The sequence below is a fragment of the Glandiceps talaboti genome, chromosome 4, assembly GCF_964340395.1.
Source record: "Glandiceps talaboti chromosome 4, keGlaTala1.1, whole genome shotgun sequence".
Classification (NCBI taxonomy): Eukaryota; Metazoa; Hemichordata; class Enteropneusta; family Spengelidae; genus Glandiceps; species Glandiceps talaboti.
This window is the reverse complement of record NC_135552.1, coordinates 20,030,315-20,044,839: the sequence shown is the minus strand read 5'-3', so window position 1 is coordinate 20,044,839 and position 14,525 is coordinate 20,030,315. Positions and strand designations below refer to the sequence as shown.

Here is a 14,525-nt window from a genome sequence, read left to right as displayed (position 1 = left end):
CTTAATTTCTAATGTATTAACTATTATGTATTGACCAAACCACATGTGTGAGAATAATAATGTAGCACTTTTTGAGACTGTGCTCAGAGCACTTTACAATGATTATCCCTGGCACAGATCTATAGTTCCTCCTGGGAAGTATACAATCAATTACAGTGAATGTATTAGTGCATACATTTAAAGCACTCACATAACAACATCTATCCTACCAGGACTGAGGTCCCACATTATACAGCTGGGTTGACTCATGAGTAATCATGTGTGGTTCAAATATTGCCCAAGGACTTTTCGCCACTCAAAACCACATGGCAGTGACTAGGATTGAGCAAGCAATTTGCAGATCCTGAGCCAGCCACTCTAACCATTCAACTATCATGTCTCCATTGCTTGTAAAGAGATGAACAAAAGTTGCTTTACTCACCTAAAGGTGGACAATCTCCATCAAGTACTTTAATATCATCAAGTGCAATGTCACCTTGAAATAACTGACTAGCATTGGCTTGGAAGACATAACTGATTTCATTGTTTTCATCAAGGTGAACTTGGCCATACTGCCATTCATGACCTTGGGTTCCATCACGGATCCAGACAGCATCACCTGAACAACAAATTAATATTCATAAATGTTATTTTCATTGAAATGAACTTGGCCCTTGGCATACTGGAGCCAGATAAATTCATCTCAACAACAAATGTGTATTACATTTCATAATGCTATGTTTTGTTATTTTCATCCAAGTGAATCTGGTCATACCACCACCAATGACGTTGTGTTCTTTCAGATATCCCGATAGGAACACAACGCATGAACTTGATGTCAATACTGCTATTTGTGTAACTTCTGTTCTCTTTGAAACAGGATCACTCAGCTATATCTCAAGAAGTTTCAAAATCTCCTCAATTCATTGAATGATAAAAAACTTGAAAGATAATATTCTTAAGACTTTAAAAATAATCATAAGCTAATGTTGGATGGAATAATTACCTTAATTTTGGCTCTGTTAGTAGAAATATAATATATAAATCAAAATCATGAATATTCATTTTGTAAAATTTATTAAGTTTTAATCAATATAGAACATTGATAAAATTAATGAAAACCTATGTAACTGTATGTTACACTGATTTATAGTGACATACAGTTTGATGCTAAGTTTAAATCATATTATGTACAGTTACAGTTACAGTTGTAATACTTACTCAGTGTATTCAAAAGGCCACTACGGTATTTGACAGAGAAAGTGTCTACATGTTGACCATACATGTGATACCAGAATGTAAGACATCTACCTCCGGCCAGACTTGGTACAGGTGCACTTTGCAGATTTGCATATGATGAAAAAATTGGTATTGGTAATGTTATAGTCAAGGAATCCAGATACACGTACCAACCTTTAGTGAAGATAAAGGTATATTCAAATGATCATCTATGTTTGAATTCACACTGCAATAGGCTTAGTAATTGCTCTTGACACAAAAAACATACAAACTGCATTGAGATGTTACAATAAAAAATATGCATAAACTAACAATAAATTGATCAAGGGTTCTGGACACAAAAACATATATTTCATTTTGATATGATTATTGAAGTCATATTTCTCCTTTACAACATAAAATAACACAACAGCAAATTATGAGTGATGTATACACACAAAGATTTTAAAGTAAAATTTGAAAGAGACCCATATTTCAAATTTTCAGAACTTTCTTCCATATACTTACCATCTTTGGTTCCTAGAGTATGATCAGCAGGTGGACCGGTATTAGATCGACCTTGACTGCCCTGTTGTCTTGTCCAGTCAAGGTCATCTCCACTGAGACCACCATTCTCTTCATTGAACCATGAACACCAACCATTCTCAAAGTTACAATCCCATTCACTTTCAGCTGGTGTCGGTCCTGGAGTTGGTGGTTCACTAGTAGTTGTACTGGGTATATCTAAAATAATAGTATGAAGGAAACAAAAATCAAAATTACCACTTGAAGGCCCCCAAAAAGCATGTAATTTAATTTAACATTTAATTATAGTCTCAGTAGAAAGGACTCATAGATTTTTATCGACAGTGTTCCATTAACTTGCAGTGTACTGTTTTAGGGCTTCCAATGTTTACACTATCTTCATCACAGGGTGATTAGAATCACACAACAGAGGAACCGCTATCACCCATTTGGGTAATCTACCACGTTGAAGAACAATAGATTTAGTTTGCCTCTATCTATAATATTAATAAACTGAAGGCTTGATTACAAGAGCTTTTATAATCTTCCTACCTTCTCCTGTATCTTATTTCTTCTCTTTTTAGCTATAATTTCATAGAATGATATGTCCTACTACTTGAAAGCTATACATTGTACTATCCTATAATAGTGTGTCATGCATTACTATAACAAGTCATGCAAAACAATTATGAAATGTGGAATGTACTTAGACATTATGACTGCACAATATGTGAGCAACAAACCCTACAGAGAAAACCCTAAGTGTTCTTGTATACATATACCTACCATGACAAATCTGATCTGGTAATAATGCAATATCGTCTAAGGCTATATAACCAACATCATCAGATCCACCAATATCATTGGCATGTGCCTCAAATACAAACTGAAATAAAAAATTGGCACTCATTTATTTTTGACATAACTATACATGTATATATTGATTATTATGAATATCTCCAATAAGTGTCAGAGTACTAAAAGTAATTTACATATTTCTTTCCACCGAGGCCCTCAAATATTTCATCAAACAGGCAAACTATAATAGATGCATATTAAAAATAGAATTCAGATATCAGCTCCAGCACATCAGAAGTCTCCCAGCATATCCACAGTGAATCACTAGGATATTCCGTTGACATAAACACAAGTTACAATCCTATAGACACTGAAACTAGGCACTTTAACAAGGAGTGAAGGAAACTATATACATCCGGGTACTTAAACCATCCTTGAACAGAGATGGAGAGTGATACAAACTTCCAGGTAGATACAGAGTTAATTTGCATGATGTATTTGTCTTAGCTTTGTGTGTGTAGCTAAATGTCCTGTACCTGGAATTCAACACTACTGTAGACGTTAGCTTGTCCTTGAATCCAAGTTTGTCCTTGGTTACCAGATCTACTGAATATCAACTCTCTACTGTCAGGATTCTCACTCTCTATCTGATAAATCAGTAGTTCCTTGTCATCTGATGGTGAAATAAAAAATGGTTACAGAAATGAAGATTTAATTCCTTTTTGGGGACTTTCCACTTTCATTTATTTGCAGTTATTTAAATCTACAATGTACTTTCCATGTAAGCAATTGTAAAATTAAGACAGTGAACACATCGGTCTGTTGTTCAAAGTGTTGATAATTGAGGATGTACTCACCTTGACCTTCCATGTAGTAATAAAATTCAAGACATGACTGTTGTGGTTCAAAGTGTTCACTGACTAAATCACCTCTGGTACCAAACTCTGCAGACTGAATTGTTGGAACAAATACATACCATCCTATATAGACAAAATAATAAATATCAGTGGTCACAGTATGTGGTAACTTGGCAACAAACTATTTATATTAAAATGCTCAAAATGTCTACAAAATCCGAATTATGATTCTGATCGTAAGTTTAATTTTCTAAATTGTCTTTTAAACAATTAATATTCAATATTTCACTCCATCTAGAATATTATAATTGGTAAGTGGTAAGGTACAGTTTGAATGTCATCATACTTACCATCACTAGTACCAGTTGTATGATCAGTACTAGGTCCTGTAAAGGCACTGGGTAGTCCACCACTGTTCCACATCCAATCAAAGTCATCTATGGTGTCAGGTACATTCTGCCATCCACACAGGTTAGTTTCAAAGTCACAGTGGCCTAATTGGTAGCAGCATAAATAGAGGTCAAATGTCAAGCAATGAACTTTCAAATTTACTTAATATACACAAGTTGTCCCCATCTTATATAATTGAAGAATGACTGGAAAACATGAATGGAAGCTGGACATGATTAAGATGTGATAATATTTTATCTACACAATCAAACTTAATATTTGTTTATTTGGTTTACTGGAACACAAATTTCACATTTAAGTTCTCTTCACTTGCAATATCCAGCACACTTGGATGTGTGTGTATGCATATCGATAAAATCATCTCTGGTTAGGTTTGGTGTACATTCATTTATGCCTGTCTGTGTGCAATACATATATATGGGCAAGTGTGTCTTTCTGTCTGTGCATGCGTAATGATATGTACATGTATGTGTTTGAGTGCTATGGATGTGTATGTGTATTTATCCTCTACATGACTGTACATACATGTATGTGTGTGCCTCTGTGCATGGGTATAAATGTGTGGGTTTTTTTGTATGTATTGTGTGTGTGTGTGTGGGGGGGGGGGCATGTGTGTGTGTGCATGCGTGTGTGTATGTGTCCATGTATGTGTGTATTTGTCATCTACATAATAATTGATTCATAGACATATCCTACCTTCATCTGGACATGTTCCTTGTATAAAGATCACATCATCAATGGCAATATCACCCTTGGAGTCAGGTCCACAAACACCTTCAATGGATATTTGATAATCTTGAGGGGAATACACAGTGATTTGTGCAAAGTGCCATCGGTTTCCTTGGTCATCTGAAAATGAGAAAATTATTAATTTTATCCAAAACACAATGAAATTCAAGCGGTCTCACCACTACCATATGTGCATGCTGGAGTTATGCAGAACATGAACATCATCCATACTGTATTGAATACACAATATACTTACATTGTCTTGACCATATTACACTGCCACGTTGACCACTCTGCACATCTTTGATATAAATATTGAGTTGACCAATATCTACACCATACATGTGATACCAGAATTGAAAGCAGTCAGTACTACCACCTGGTATAACCATACTGTCTATGATAGCTTTCTCACCCTCTCTTCCCGGGAATGGTAGGATGGATGACGTCTCAATGAAGGCAAATGTTCCTACACAATAGGAAATAAGATTTCCATACATTCATCATACAGACATCAAAATATTGTGTGCCTGCATGTCTGACTTGTTGCAGTACACTTAAATGATCTATTTCATAACAGACAAAATGTAGCAAGAAATTATGATCTTGCTATCTCAGTGCAGAATGTGCAGTTTGTTATTGGTTTCTGAATAGTTTTATCAACGAGAGTGAAAGGTATCTTGAAACGGTTTGCATGCTAAAAATGAACTCCACCTAGACTTATCTGTCTGAATGCATTTCCCTCATTCCCCCTCCCCTTTTTTTTGAAAAGAAAATCTGATGGTATATTATATATATACTTCATGTATTTTTACTGACCATCAGCTGTGCCTGTGGTGTGATCATACTCTGGTCCAGTACCCCTAGAGGGTGATCCATCACTACCACGCCACCAGTCAAAATCATCGTCCTCTTCTTGTGTCCAGTAACAGAAATCAATCTCAAAGTCACACTCAACTATCAAAAACACAATAGATAGACAATCCATGATAAAATATCTACAAAGTTGACATGATAGAGACCAGAGTACAGACAGTTAAAGATAGCTTGAATTGTAATGTTAAAATTTAGTTGACAGAATTACAGACTCAGGTATCATGTACTGTATTCTGACAAAGTTAGTATAATGACTATCAGATCTATCATCATCATCTTCTATGTGTATAATATTTGAAATGTACAGAATGTATATAATCAAAGTCAGAGCAGGATTTTCCATCTATATTTCAAACTCAAAAATACACCTAGCATTATGCCTCTAGTATCTAGGAAGTATATCATACATTGATGATGATTCATTTACTATCTACATTTGTATACAGTATATATCATGGTCTTAGATGTAGTACATTCAATAATTAACAGGGGTGGGGCAAGAGGGGGAATTTAAAGATTACCTTGCTCTCTATCACATTCTCCTTCAGTGACTTCAATATCGTCAATGGCAACAGTTCCACCATTAGGATGACCCATAACAGCTTCAAAATGAATCTGAAGGAGATTTGATAAATTGTTAAAACTCAGAGACTTCTTATTAAGTCCAGTAATACATTTGTACAAAAGTTGTACAAAAGTTTACAGTGACTCATCAATAAAGAAAAGGCAATATTCTCATGATACATTAGCAAAGAATTATTTAGAGGAAATTAAAATTTATCTCAGTAAATTTTGGTACGTTTATAGATTAACAGATACCCATTCACAGTAAACTGGTCTTGGCTTATCTTCCTATTACCTGCCACTGTCCCTCAAAGTTAAATGTTCTATGTGCTTCTCTCCACATATTTCCTTGGTCATAGAATCTTGTCCATCTCATCAGTTCTGGAAATCCTAAACGTTGTGTGTACATATTCAGTCTGTAGATTTGTGGACCATACATGTGATACCAAAACTTAACACAGTAATCTTCACCACTGGTATCAGTTTGTGGGTAAGTGGTTAGTCTGGCTGTCTCTCCTTCATTGGCTTCAGATGTATTGATGAAGATGTATGAACCTATAATTAAAAGTAAACTCAAACATGTAAGACATTTCCAGAAATAACCTACCTTTTTGAATAACACAATATTACAAATACAACTAAAGTAATACATGTGAGTTTCACAACTCAATCACATTGTTTGTCAAAATAATGAAAATGACAGAGGTGAACCTACCATCAAAGTTTGTATGATCATAACCTGGACCAGTTTCTACTGATGCAACACCAGCTGGACCTAGATACCAGTCAAATTCATCTGTTGAAGCTGGAGCCTGCATCCATCCACACCAACCATCTTCAAAATCACATGTCAACTCTGTAGTAGAGCAGAATACAATACAAAATTTGTTTTTAATTGAAATATAACAGATTTTATCATATACTCAGTATAACTTCCAATGTAACTCAATGTACAGCATGCACATCAAACTCACGTAATCATTTTCTGCATCATGTCCTGGCACACTTTGCCTAAAAATGGCAAGTGGTATGCTTGTAAATATCCGTTTGCTCAGTGATCTGGCTTTGAGTTTTGTCTCAATATCTCTATGTTTTTGGTGCATAAAATAATGTTTCACTACTAATTCATGTGACTATGTGCTTCAAATAATATTTCCATGCCAGTTTAATGCTCCACTGTGCATACCACAAAGCCTACAGTTTATTGCCCCGAAAAAGTCAGGCCCTTCTGCTCTACAATCTCAGTCTGCAAAAACCTTTATCAAGACTGTACAGATTATTGTCACAAACATGTTACAGATAAAGTCTGGTGTAAACTTCACAGAATAAAATAAAGTAGCAAAACATTACAGCTATAACTATGGTTTTCATTTTGACTACAGAACAAATGATATTGCTGAACAATGGAATATGTTCATTACAGACAATAGTACATTACCGTAAGCATGAGGTGGAATATCCCCTGGATGACAGTTGATAAATTCAATCTCATCTACTGCAGCATCATTGGCATCACCAGTAATAGTACCAAGTACAGGGTATGACTCAATATCAATCTGAAATTATATATTATTTATATCTTTTACATCACAAATTAAAAAAAATATCTACTTTAAATAATAGAAATGTTCACATGAGCAAGGTGATAGCTGGTTGTTCACTGACATGTGAAGTGTATCTTAAACTTGCTAAACTGTCTATACTATATGTGATGTGATCATAATTGCTTAACAGCACTATCTATCACACAGTGAACAAAACTGACAGTTTGGAGTTAAAGCTTTCAGTTTACCAAAATTATGTTGTATGCATTGATTAAATTCTAGTTCTCAGCTAACGATATGTTTATTATTTAGACAATGTGCAATAACCTGGGGTATGCCAATTGTGTTATACCCTGTAACCTGCACTGTGTCCACCTAGCATTATGTAATATACCAACCCTGTAACCTGCACTGTGTCCACCTAGCATTATCCTAGCTTGGTGCCATTGATTGCCTTGGTCACCAGTCACAGTAAACAACAATGCAAGGTCTTGAAATGTTGTTCCATTTTGTAGATACACAAATATGGATCCAGTATCGTCTCCGTGTAAATGATACCAGAAATCCATCTCACAGGCAGAACCCATAGCTCCAAGTACTGGAGATTCCAAGAATGCACCCAGATAGAAAACAGAGTTCTCACTTTCAACCAACATGTAGTGACCTAAAGTAAAGACATCAAGAAAGTTCAAATGTAGAAACCACCTATAATTGTAGATGATATGAGTAAAATCATGAGTCATGGTAACAAGATTGATAAATGAAATATAGTTAACTTTTAAAGTCCTATTTTCATCTCTACTAAGTACATCAGTGACTGCAACATAAATAGACTCTGAGCTATTCTACCTTCATCTCTACCAGCTGCATCAGTGACTGCGGCATAAATCGACTCTGGGCTTTCCTACCTTCATCTCTACCAGCTGCATCAGTGACTGCAGCATAAATCGACTCTGAGCAATCCTACCTTCATCTCTACCAGCTGCATCAGTGATTGGGGCATAAATAGACCCTGAGCTTCCAGCTTGGAAGTGTTCCCATCTGTAGACACCATTGCTGTTATCAAACCAACCACACTGGCCATCTTCAAAGTCACATGTACCTTTTCAAAAGAAAAATAAAGTTTTGTTAATTTCTGTACATACAATATAAAGCTGTCTGTAACACAAAAGTTGACATGTAAAGAATACATACCACAGACTGCTTCATCTGAGTTGTCTCCACAGTCATCATAGAAATCACAAACTTTAGACATATCCACACAGACACCATTGTCACAGTAGAAGTCTGGATCACATGGAGTTGGTGTGGGTGTTGGTGCTATATATACTGGTAGTGGTTCAGTGGTTACCACACAGTCAGGTGTAAATGTGATGTCATCAAGGGCAATGTATCCTCTGAGACCAGATCCAACAATGGCCTCAAATAGGATCTAGATATCAAATAAATAAGTAGTATTGTAAGAGTTTCCAGTGTATACAAGTATATATACCAACTGATTATGTGATTGATTGATTGAGTACTACTAACATTTGACTTAAGACATCCATGTAAATGTATTAATGTCTAGCAAGTGCATGCAGATTCTCCAAAGTATAGATTTACTTTACAAGACACATTTTCCAATCAAGGACTTCTGTTGTGATTGGAGTATTGCCGTCTTTTATCAAATACCAATTTGAAACCAAACTATACACCCATGATTTTTTATGGGGTCTTTATACTTCAAATCATGTAAACATACTCATAATACCACACAGTTAAATTATTGCTACACATCAAAGCTATGCAATTATGCCATACCCTATAAAATCTATGGCATATACTCTCAGCTATCTGACATACTATACTATACAAAGCTTTTGCATCTCTTGCCATACCTGCCAATTTTCTGATTCCTGGTCAATCACAATTTCCTCTCTGATCCACATATCACCATGGTTACCACTTCTAGTCCATACAAGGTCATTTTCATCTATAGTTCCTTCATAAGTACGTACATAGATGTTTAATGTTCCCATAGCTTGTCCCATCATATGATAATAGAATCTCAACTGCAAAGTAAAGAACAGAAATTTATTAAAATTGGTAATACATGTCTAACAGTAGAAACAAGCAAACTTTACAAAGCCTGCATGTCACTTGGAAAAGGTGTAAATATGACTCACAAGTAATATTTGGTGAATGTGCTATTAGGATGGGCAAGAACAAACTTCAACAAAGTTAATGTTTTGATAATGTGAAGCTGAACAATGATCTAATAGTCTAAGAGTTTGTGAGTTTGTCACTTTTATCTTGTGGGCTATGAGTACCAGAGCTGTCACAAAAAGCTGCATGTAGCAAAATTTAAAATTGATACCATATGTCGTAAGTTGAAAGAAACATGTGAATAGCTTACATGGCAGTCTGTATTGGTTACAGGTACATAATTTTGACTCCTAAACAATGCCACATCTCCAGCTCTACGTGGAATACGACTGTCTGCATACACATAATGACCAATGGCAGTACCCGTTGTATGATCACGTCCTGGCCCAGTAAATGAACCAATCAGTCCTTGTTCTCCATTCTCTAACCACCAATCAAATGTTGCCAAGTGTGAGTCTGGTTGAGGTGGATTAGCATTATAATAGATACGTTGTAGTTGACACCATCCATCATTGACAGAAAGGTTCTCAAAGAAACACCCAGAATACCCATCTACAAAATGAAATGTAGTCCAGATGTCACTGTTACAGAAAACTGTTTATCATTTAAATTTATTATCAAGTTAAAACCACTAAAATACATTCCCTTAATCAACAATGAAACACCCTCATGTAGAATTGCTGGATTACAGGCACTGAAGATGAAGTCAGGTACAAATCTCACAATGCCGAGTGTCTACATCAAGTATATCTGTGATGTACACTAAAAAGCAATTGCAGTGACCCTAAGATTTGATGTTCAGAATTACTGGATATTAGTTTTAATACTCAAAGCATTTCAAAGTACATGTATTAAGAGCTTCAGGATACATGTAAGAGCCTCAGGATACAAGAGCAAAAACCCAAGGTTACATACCACAAGCTTCAGGGGATTCATCTGATGCATCACCACAATCATCTGTTCCATCACAAATCTGATACTGTTGTACACAGCTTCCACGGTCACATTGAATTTCATCTATATCACATTGCTCCTTTATTTCTACAATGATCAAACCAAAATATCAGTTTATACTTTGTCTTGCGTGATACCTTTAAATACCATACATTGTTAACATCACCATCATCAAGGAGATTTATGACATCTTATCATGCACAAGTCAGCTTACCATGTCACAATTGATCACTACATGTATATATCATACCGGTCTTAAAAATGACACTAAGTCTGGTAATCCAGCCTTGGGCTTACAGATAGACGCAAACTGAATATATTGTTCTTCAATGTGGTAGATTACACAAGTGGGTGATGGCAGTTCTTCTGTTGTGCGATTCACCATAGTGTAAACATTAAACCAACATCCATTCAATATCTTATTACTGTTGTATCAACATGTTGCCACAATAGTTTTAGTCTGCACCTTAGTATGTAAAGTGTGGTGTACTAGGGTTTGTGCTAATTCAAACATCATGAACAGCAATATCACCATATACATCTAATTAATATGGGTAGAAGGGGGATACTAACCTAGCATTTGACAAAATAATTGGAAGGATGGATAATAACCTGGCATTTGACAAAATATTGGGGGAGGGGGGGAAATACTAACCTGGCATTTGACAATTGATCATCTCTACATCATCAATAGCAATATCACCATACCTATCAAAGCTCCTTGATGCATCAAACCTTATCTGTAAGAATACAATCAGGTACCAGTTATTACTACTTGTTTTTTACTAATTCTTTGCAGCTGAGAATGACTGCTGTCTGTGATCATGGCTACTGATTGGGTGACAAATAATTCAGATAATTTTCAACACTTGTGTAACATTTTTCAGAGGTCATGCAATAACACTTTTGAAAATTGTCATTGTTGTTTAGTCCTGGACTACAATGTACACTGATGAGAAACTGATTTCCAAGGTTCTTCATGGGCATTCAGAAATGGAGCCTCCAGTGGTGAGTCTGGGAAACCAAGACTACAAAAATCTACACATATGTAGTGTCACATGACCAATAGAGGTATTCACCAAATAGAGGGCATTATAGCAAAATGATAATAATAAGGAGGAAAGTTATAATTGTAAACTTGATTTTAGCAAGGTAAGTTATTTTGACTTTATCTATTCAATAAAGTAACAAGTTGTTCTATAATTGTAGTAAACATCCTCACCAAGAAATCGGTATTGACTCGTCCAAGTCCAACCACTCCTCTCCTCCATTCATCTCCTTGGTTTCCTTGGAGATGCCAGAAACGAGACAAGACACCGCTTCTAGCGATGTGAACATTTAAGAAACCAATGTCTGTAGATCAAATGAATACATTAACATGGATAAGTATGTATACTACAGTTAAGAAACAGGAATTCTATATTGGCCACAAGTGGGTGATTCATTCTGTATGGTATTCACATTCTTCATATACTGCTTTCAATATAATTTGATTCTGTATCTAATTGTTGCCATTATAAACATAACCAGACAAATGTTGTCTCAAAACACCACCAAAAGAAAGATATTGGTTTGAAGTTTCTAACTGATGTGGTTGCCTCCAGACAATAATGGTATCAAAGGAATTAATAATTTAATGCTGTTTTACATGTTGACTCTTCTTGCATTTTAATACAGCTTATAAAGTTATAGAATAATTCATATTGGAAAGATGCACACAGTGGAAACAGACCCTTGCTCATATACTGCTGCAGAGATGTGATTGCACAGTGTCAAACACAAAGTCACAGACAATAGTTATGTACAGATTGAGATATGCCAATACCCTGTATATCTGATAATATTTATTTATTTTAGAAGACATCACTGAGTTGTACAAGGCTGGGTGTGTAGTTTCAGTACCCTAGTACAAGAAAACATTCTTACTTTCTCCATACATGTGGTACCAGAATTCTATCTCACAGTGAGCACCAGTTTCTTTCAACAAAGGACTTTGAAGTGCAGCTCTGCTCAGTGCATTACCATCCTGTGCTTCAACTGCCATATAGTAGCCTATAGGAACAAAACACATAGCATATATAGATATGTCATGGATTGAATGAAAATAACATTGTCAAATCTTAAAAAAAAATGAAATGAAATTGAGCAAAATGTGACATATGTAGGAGTCAACATGTCCCCATAATTCTAGTCACACTGAAAGAAAGTCATTTGTCTCTGAGCCCTACTGTGAAAAAAATTCTATGGGAGAACACTTCGTTTTCATTCCAACTTACCATACTCATCACCTCTAGTATGGTCATATTGAGGACCTGTTTGTGATGTTTCTGTACCATTGCGATCTCTCACCCAGGTGTACACTGAATCACGACTTAGATCTATATACAGTAATGTTTTATTTCAACTCACCATACTCATCACCTCTAGTATGGTCATATTGAGGACCTGTTTGTGATGTTTCTGTACCATTGCGATCTCTCACCCAGGTGTACACTGAATCACGACTTAGATCTTCATATCCACATTGGTCATCTTCAAATGTACATTCACCTGATGAAAAAATTACAGAGATAATTGGTACGGCAGGCTGTTGACAACACTATACGCATGTGTGAGAATCAGCCATTACTGTGCCTTCCTTCCATCTATCAATCCACACACACACACACCCATCCAACCACCTATCCAACCACTGACTCATGGACCCTACTGAAACTCTCTGTTCAGTTGTGATAAACATTTCAAATTTTGTAGTTAACCAGAATCCTAAAATACACTTCTCTTCAATGAATAGCTAATCTACAATGAATTCTTATAAAAACTCTGTTCAAGTTATCTGATTATCACACATTCATATAGTTGACTTATAATTAACTGATGACTTATAATTGAATGAAGTCATCAACACTCCCCATGTTTACGTTTTCTTACCATAATTCATTTCATCTGATCATGCATTCAAACAATGGTGCAGAGATGAGGTCTACAAATGTCCTCTTTATACATTATGTATTTGATATTTATCTAGTTAAAGTAAGCAAATTGTCCTGAATTTCTTCAACTAAGATTTAACATTCAATTACCACAATTGACTTCATCAGATCCATCATCACAGTCTTCTTCCCAATTACACACTTGTTGAAATCCAATCTCAGTGCCATCACCACACACAAATGGAGGTGGTGGTGTAGGAGATGGACATGCGCCCTCTATGGTGAATGTATCATCAAGTGCAATATCACCTTGTCCTAGGATTCCTTCACCTACCGTACCTTTCACGATAATCTAAATATAAGAATAAGAAAGTTGATAGTTTACGATGTTAAAGTGTTTGGTAGAGCTATAAAGTTGGTTGTAAGCCAGTGTGCGATCCGATCTAATATCTGTAATGGTCATCTCAGACTAGGATGAGAAAATAAGTTGTTTAATAAAGCTATAACAGATGGCCCTGAAATACATTTCCTATTACTCACTGTGCCTTTATTCAAATATTCATATTATATAGACCATGTCGTGTACAAGTGGAGATTTTCAAAGATCAGATACTTACAATAAAATAGCTAGCAGAGGAGATAGCTACATCATGGAATCTCCACACATCTCCTTGGTCTCCTTCTAGTTGCCATAATACAGTGTCTGGATTCTCACCATTTCCTGTTTCTTTCTCCTCACGCAGGATAACCTGATATAAAACAAGATATTATCATAATTTATTAATCATCATGTTCCTATTACAATGATTAAAGTATGCAGTGCACATTGTACACAATTTGATGAAAAGAGACTAACATTAGGTATAAGAGCATAGTAGAGTAATTGGTGAATGGCACTACAATGATATGACTGAAGAAGGTGAACAGTTCGGCTTTTGTCTTGCAATGATTTACCAATTAACAAAAACTTTAACCACCAAAATATTTTT

At 35.6% G+C, this 14,525-nt stretch overlaps 1 protein-coding gene across 1 annotated transcript in view; it reads right to left on the bottom strand.

Annotated features, from left to right (window-relative positions):
- Nucleotides 1-14,525, bottom strand: part of LOC144434293 (MAM and LDL-receptor class A domain-containing protein 2-like) — a 68,930-nt gene that overhangs the window by 47,202 nt on the left and 7,203 nt on the right. Inside the window, exons 15-42 of the mRNA XM_078122745.1 lie at nucleotides 14,154-14,285; nucleotides 13,687-13,888; nucleotides 13,013-13,153; nucleotides 12,880-12,981; nucleotides 12,530-12,655; nucleotides 11,826-11,956; nucleotides 11,259-11,343; nucleotides 10,565-10,690; nucleotides 9,900-10,201; nucleotides 9,382-9,555; nucleotides 8,696-8,933; nucleotides 8,469-8,603; nucleotides 7,908-8,165; nucleotides 7,854-7,876; nucleotides 7,396-7,513; nucleotides 6,673-6,813; nucleotides 6,253-6,512; nucleotides 5,915-6,008; nucleotides 5,337-5,474; nucleotides 4,774-4,986; nucleotides 4,485-4,637; nucleotides 3,728-3,871; nucleotides 3,378-3,500; nucleotides 3,057-3,193; nucleotides 2,509-2,608; nucleotides 1,726-1,941; nucleotides 1,201-1,392; nucleotides 422-598 (exon numbers count right to left, since the gene is read on the bottom strand). Of these exons, the coding sequence (XP_077978871.1) occupies nucleotides 422-598; nucleotides 1,201-1,392; nucleotides 1,726-1,941; nucleotides 2,509-2,608; nucleotides 3,057-3,193; nucleotides 3,378-3,500; nucleotides 3,728-3,871; nucleotides 4,485-4,637; nucleotides 4,774-4,986; nucleotides 5,337-5,474; nucleotides 5,915-6,008; nucleotides 6,253-6,512; nucleotides 6,673-6,813; nucleotides 7,396-7,513; nucleotides 7,854-7,876; nucleotides 7,908-8,165; nucleotides 8,469-8,603; nucleotides 8,696-8,933; nucleotides 9,382-9,555; nucleotides 9,900-10,201; nucleotides 10,565-10,690; nucleotides 11,259-11,343; nucleotides 11,826-11,956; nucleotides 12,530-12,655; nucleotides 12,880-12,981; nucleotides 13,013-13,153; nucleotides 13,687-13,888; nucleotides 14,154-14,285 (4,381 nt within the window). The remainder of the gene's footprint in view (nucleotides 1-421; nucleotides 599-1,200; nucleotides 1,393-1,725; nucleotides 1,942-2,508; nucleotides 2,609-3,056; nucleotides 3,194-3,377; nucleotides 3,501-3,727; nucleotides 3,872-4,484; nucleotides 4,638-4,773; nucleotides 4,987-5,336; nucleotides 5,475-5,914; nucleotides 6,009-6,252; nucleotides 6,513-6,672; nucleotides 6,814-7,395; nucleotides 7,514-7,853; nucleotides 7,877-7,907; nucleotides 8,166-8,468; nucleotides 8,604-8,695; nucleotides 8,934-9,381; nucleotides 9,556-9,899; nucleotides 10,202-10,564; nucleotides 10,691-11,258; nucleotides 11,344-11,825; nucleotides 11,957-12,529; nucleotides 12,656-12,879; nucleotides 12,982-13,012; nucleotides 13,154-13,686; nucleotides 13,889-14,153; nucleotides 14,286-14,525) is intronic.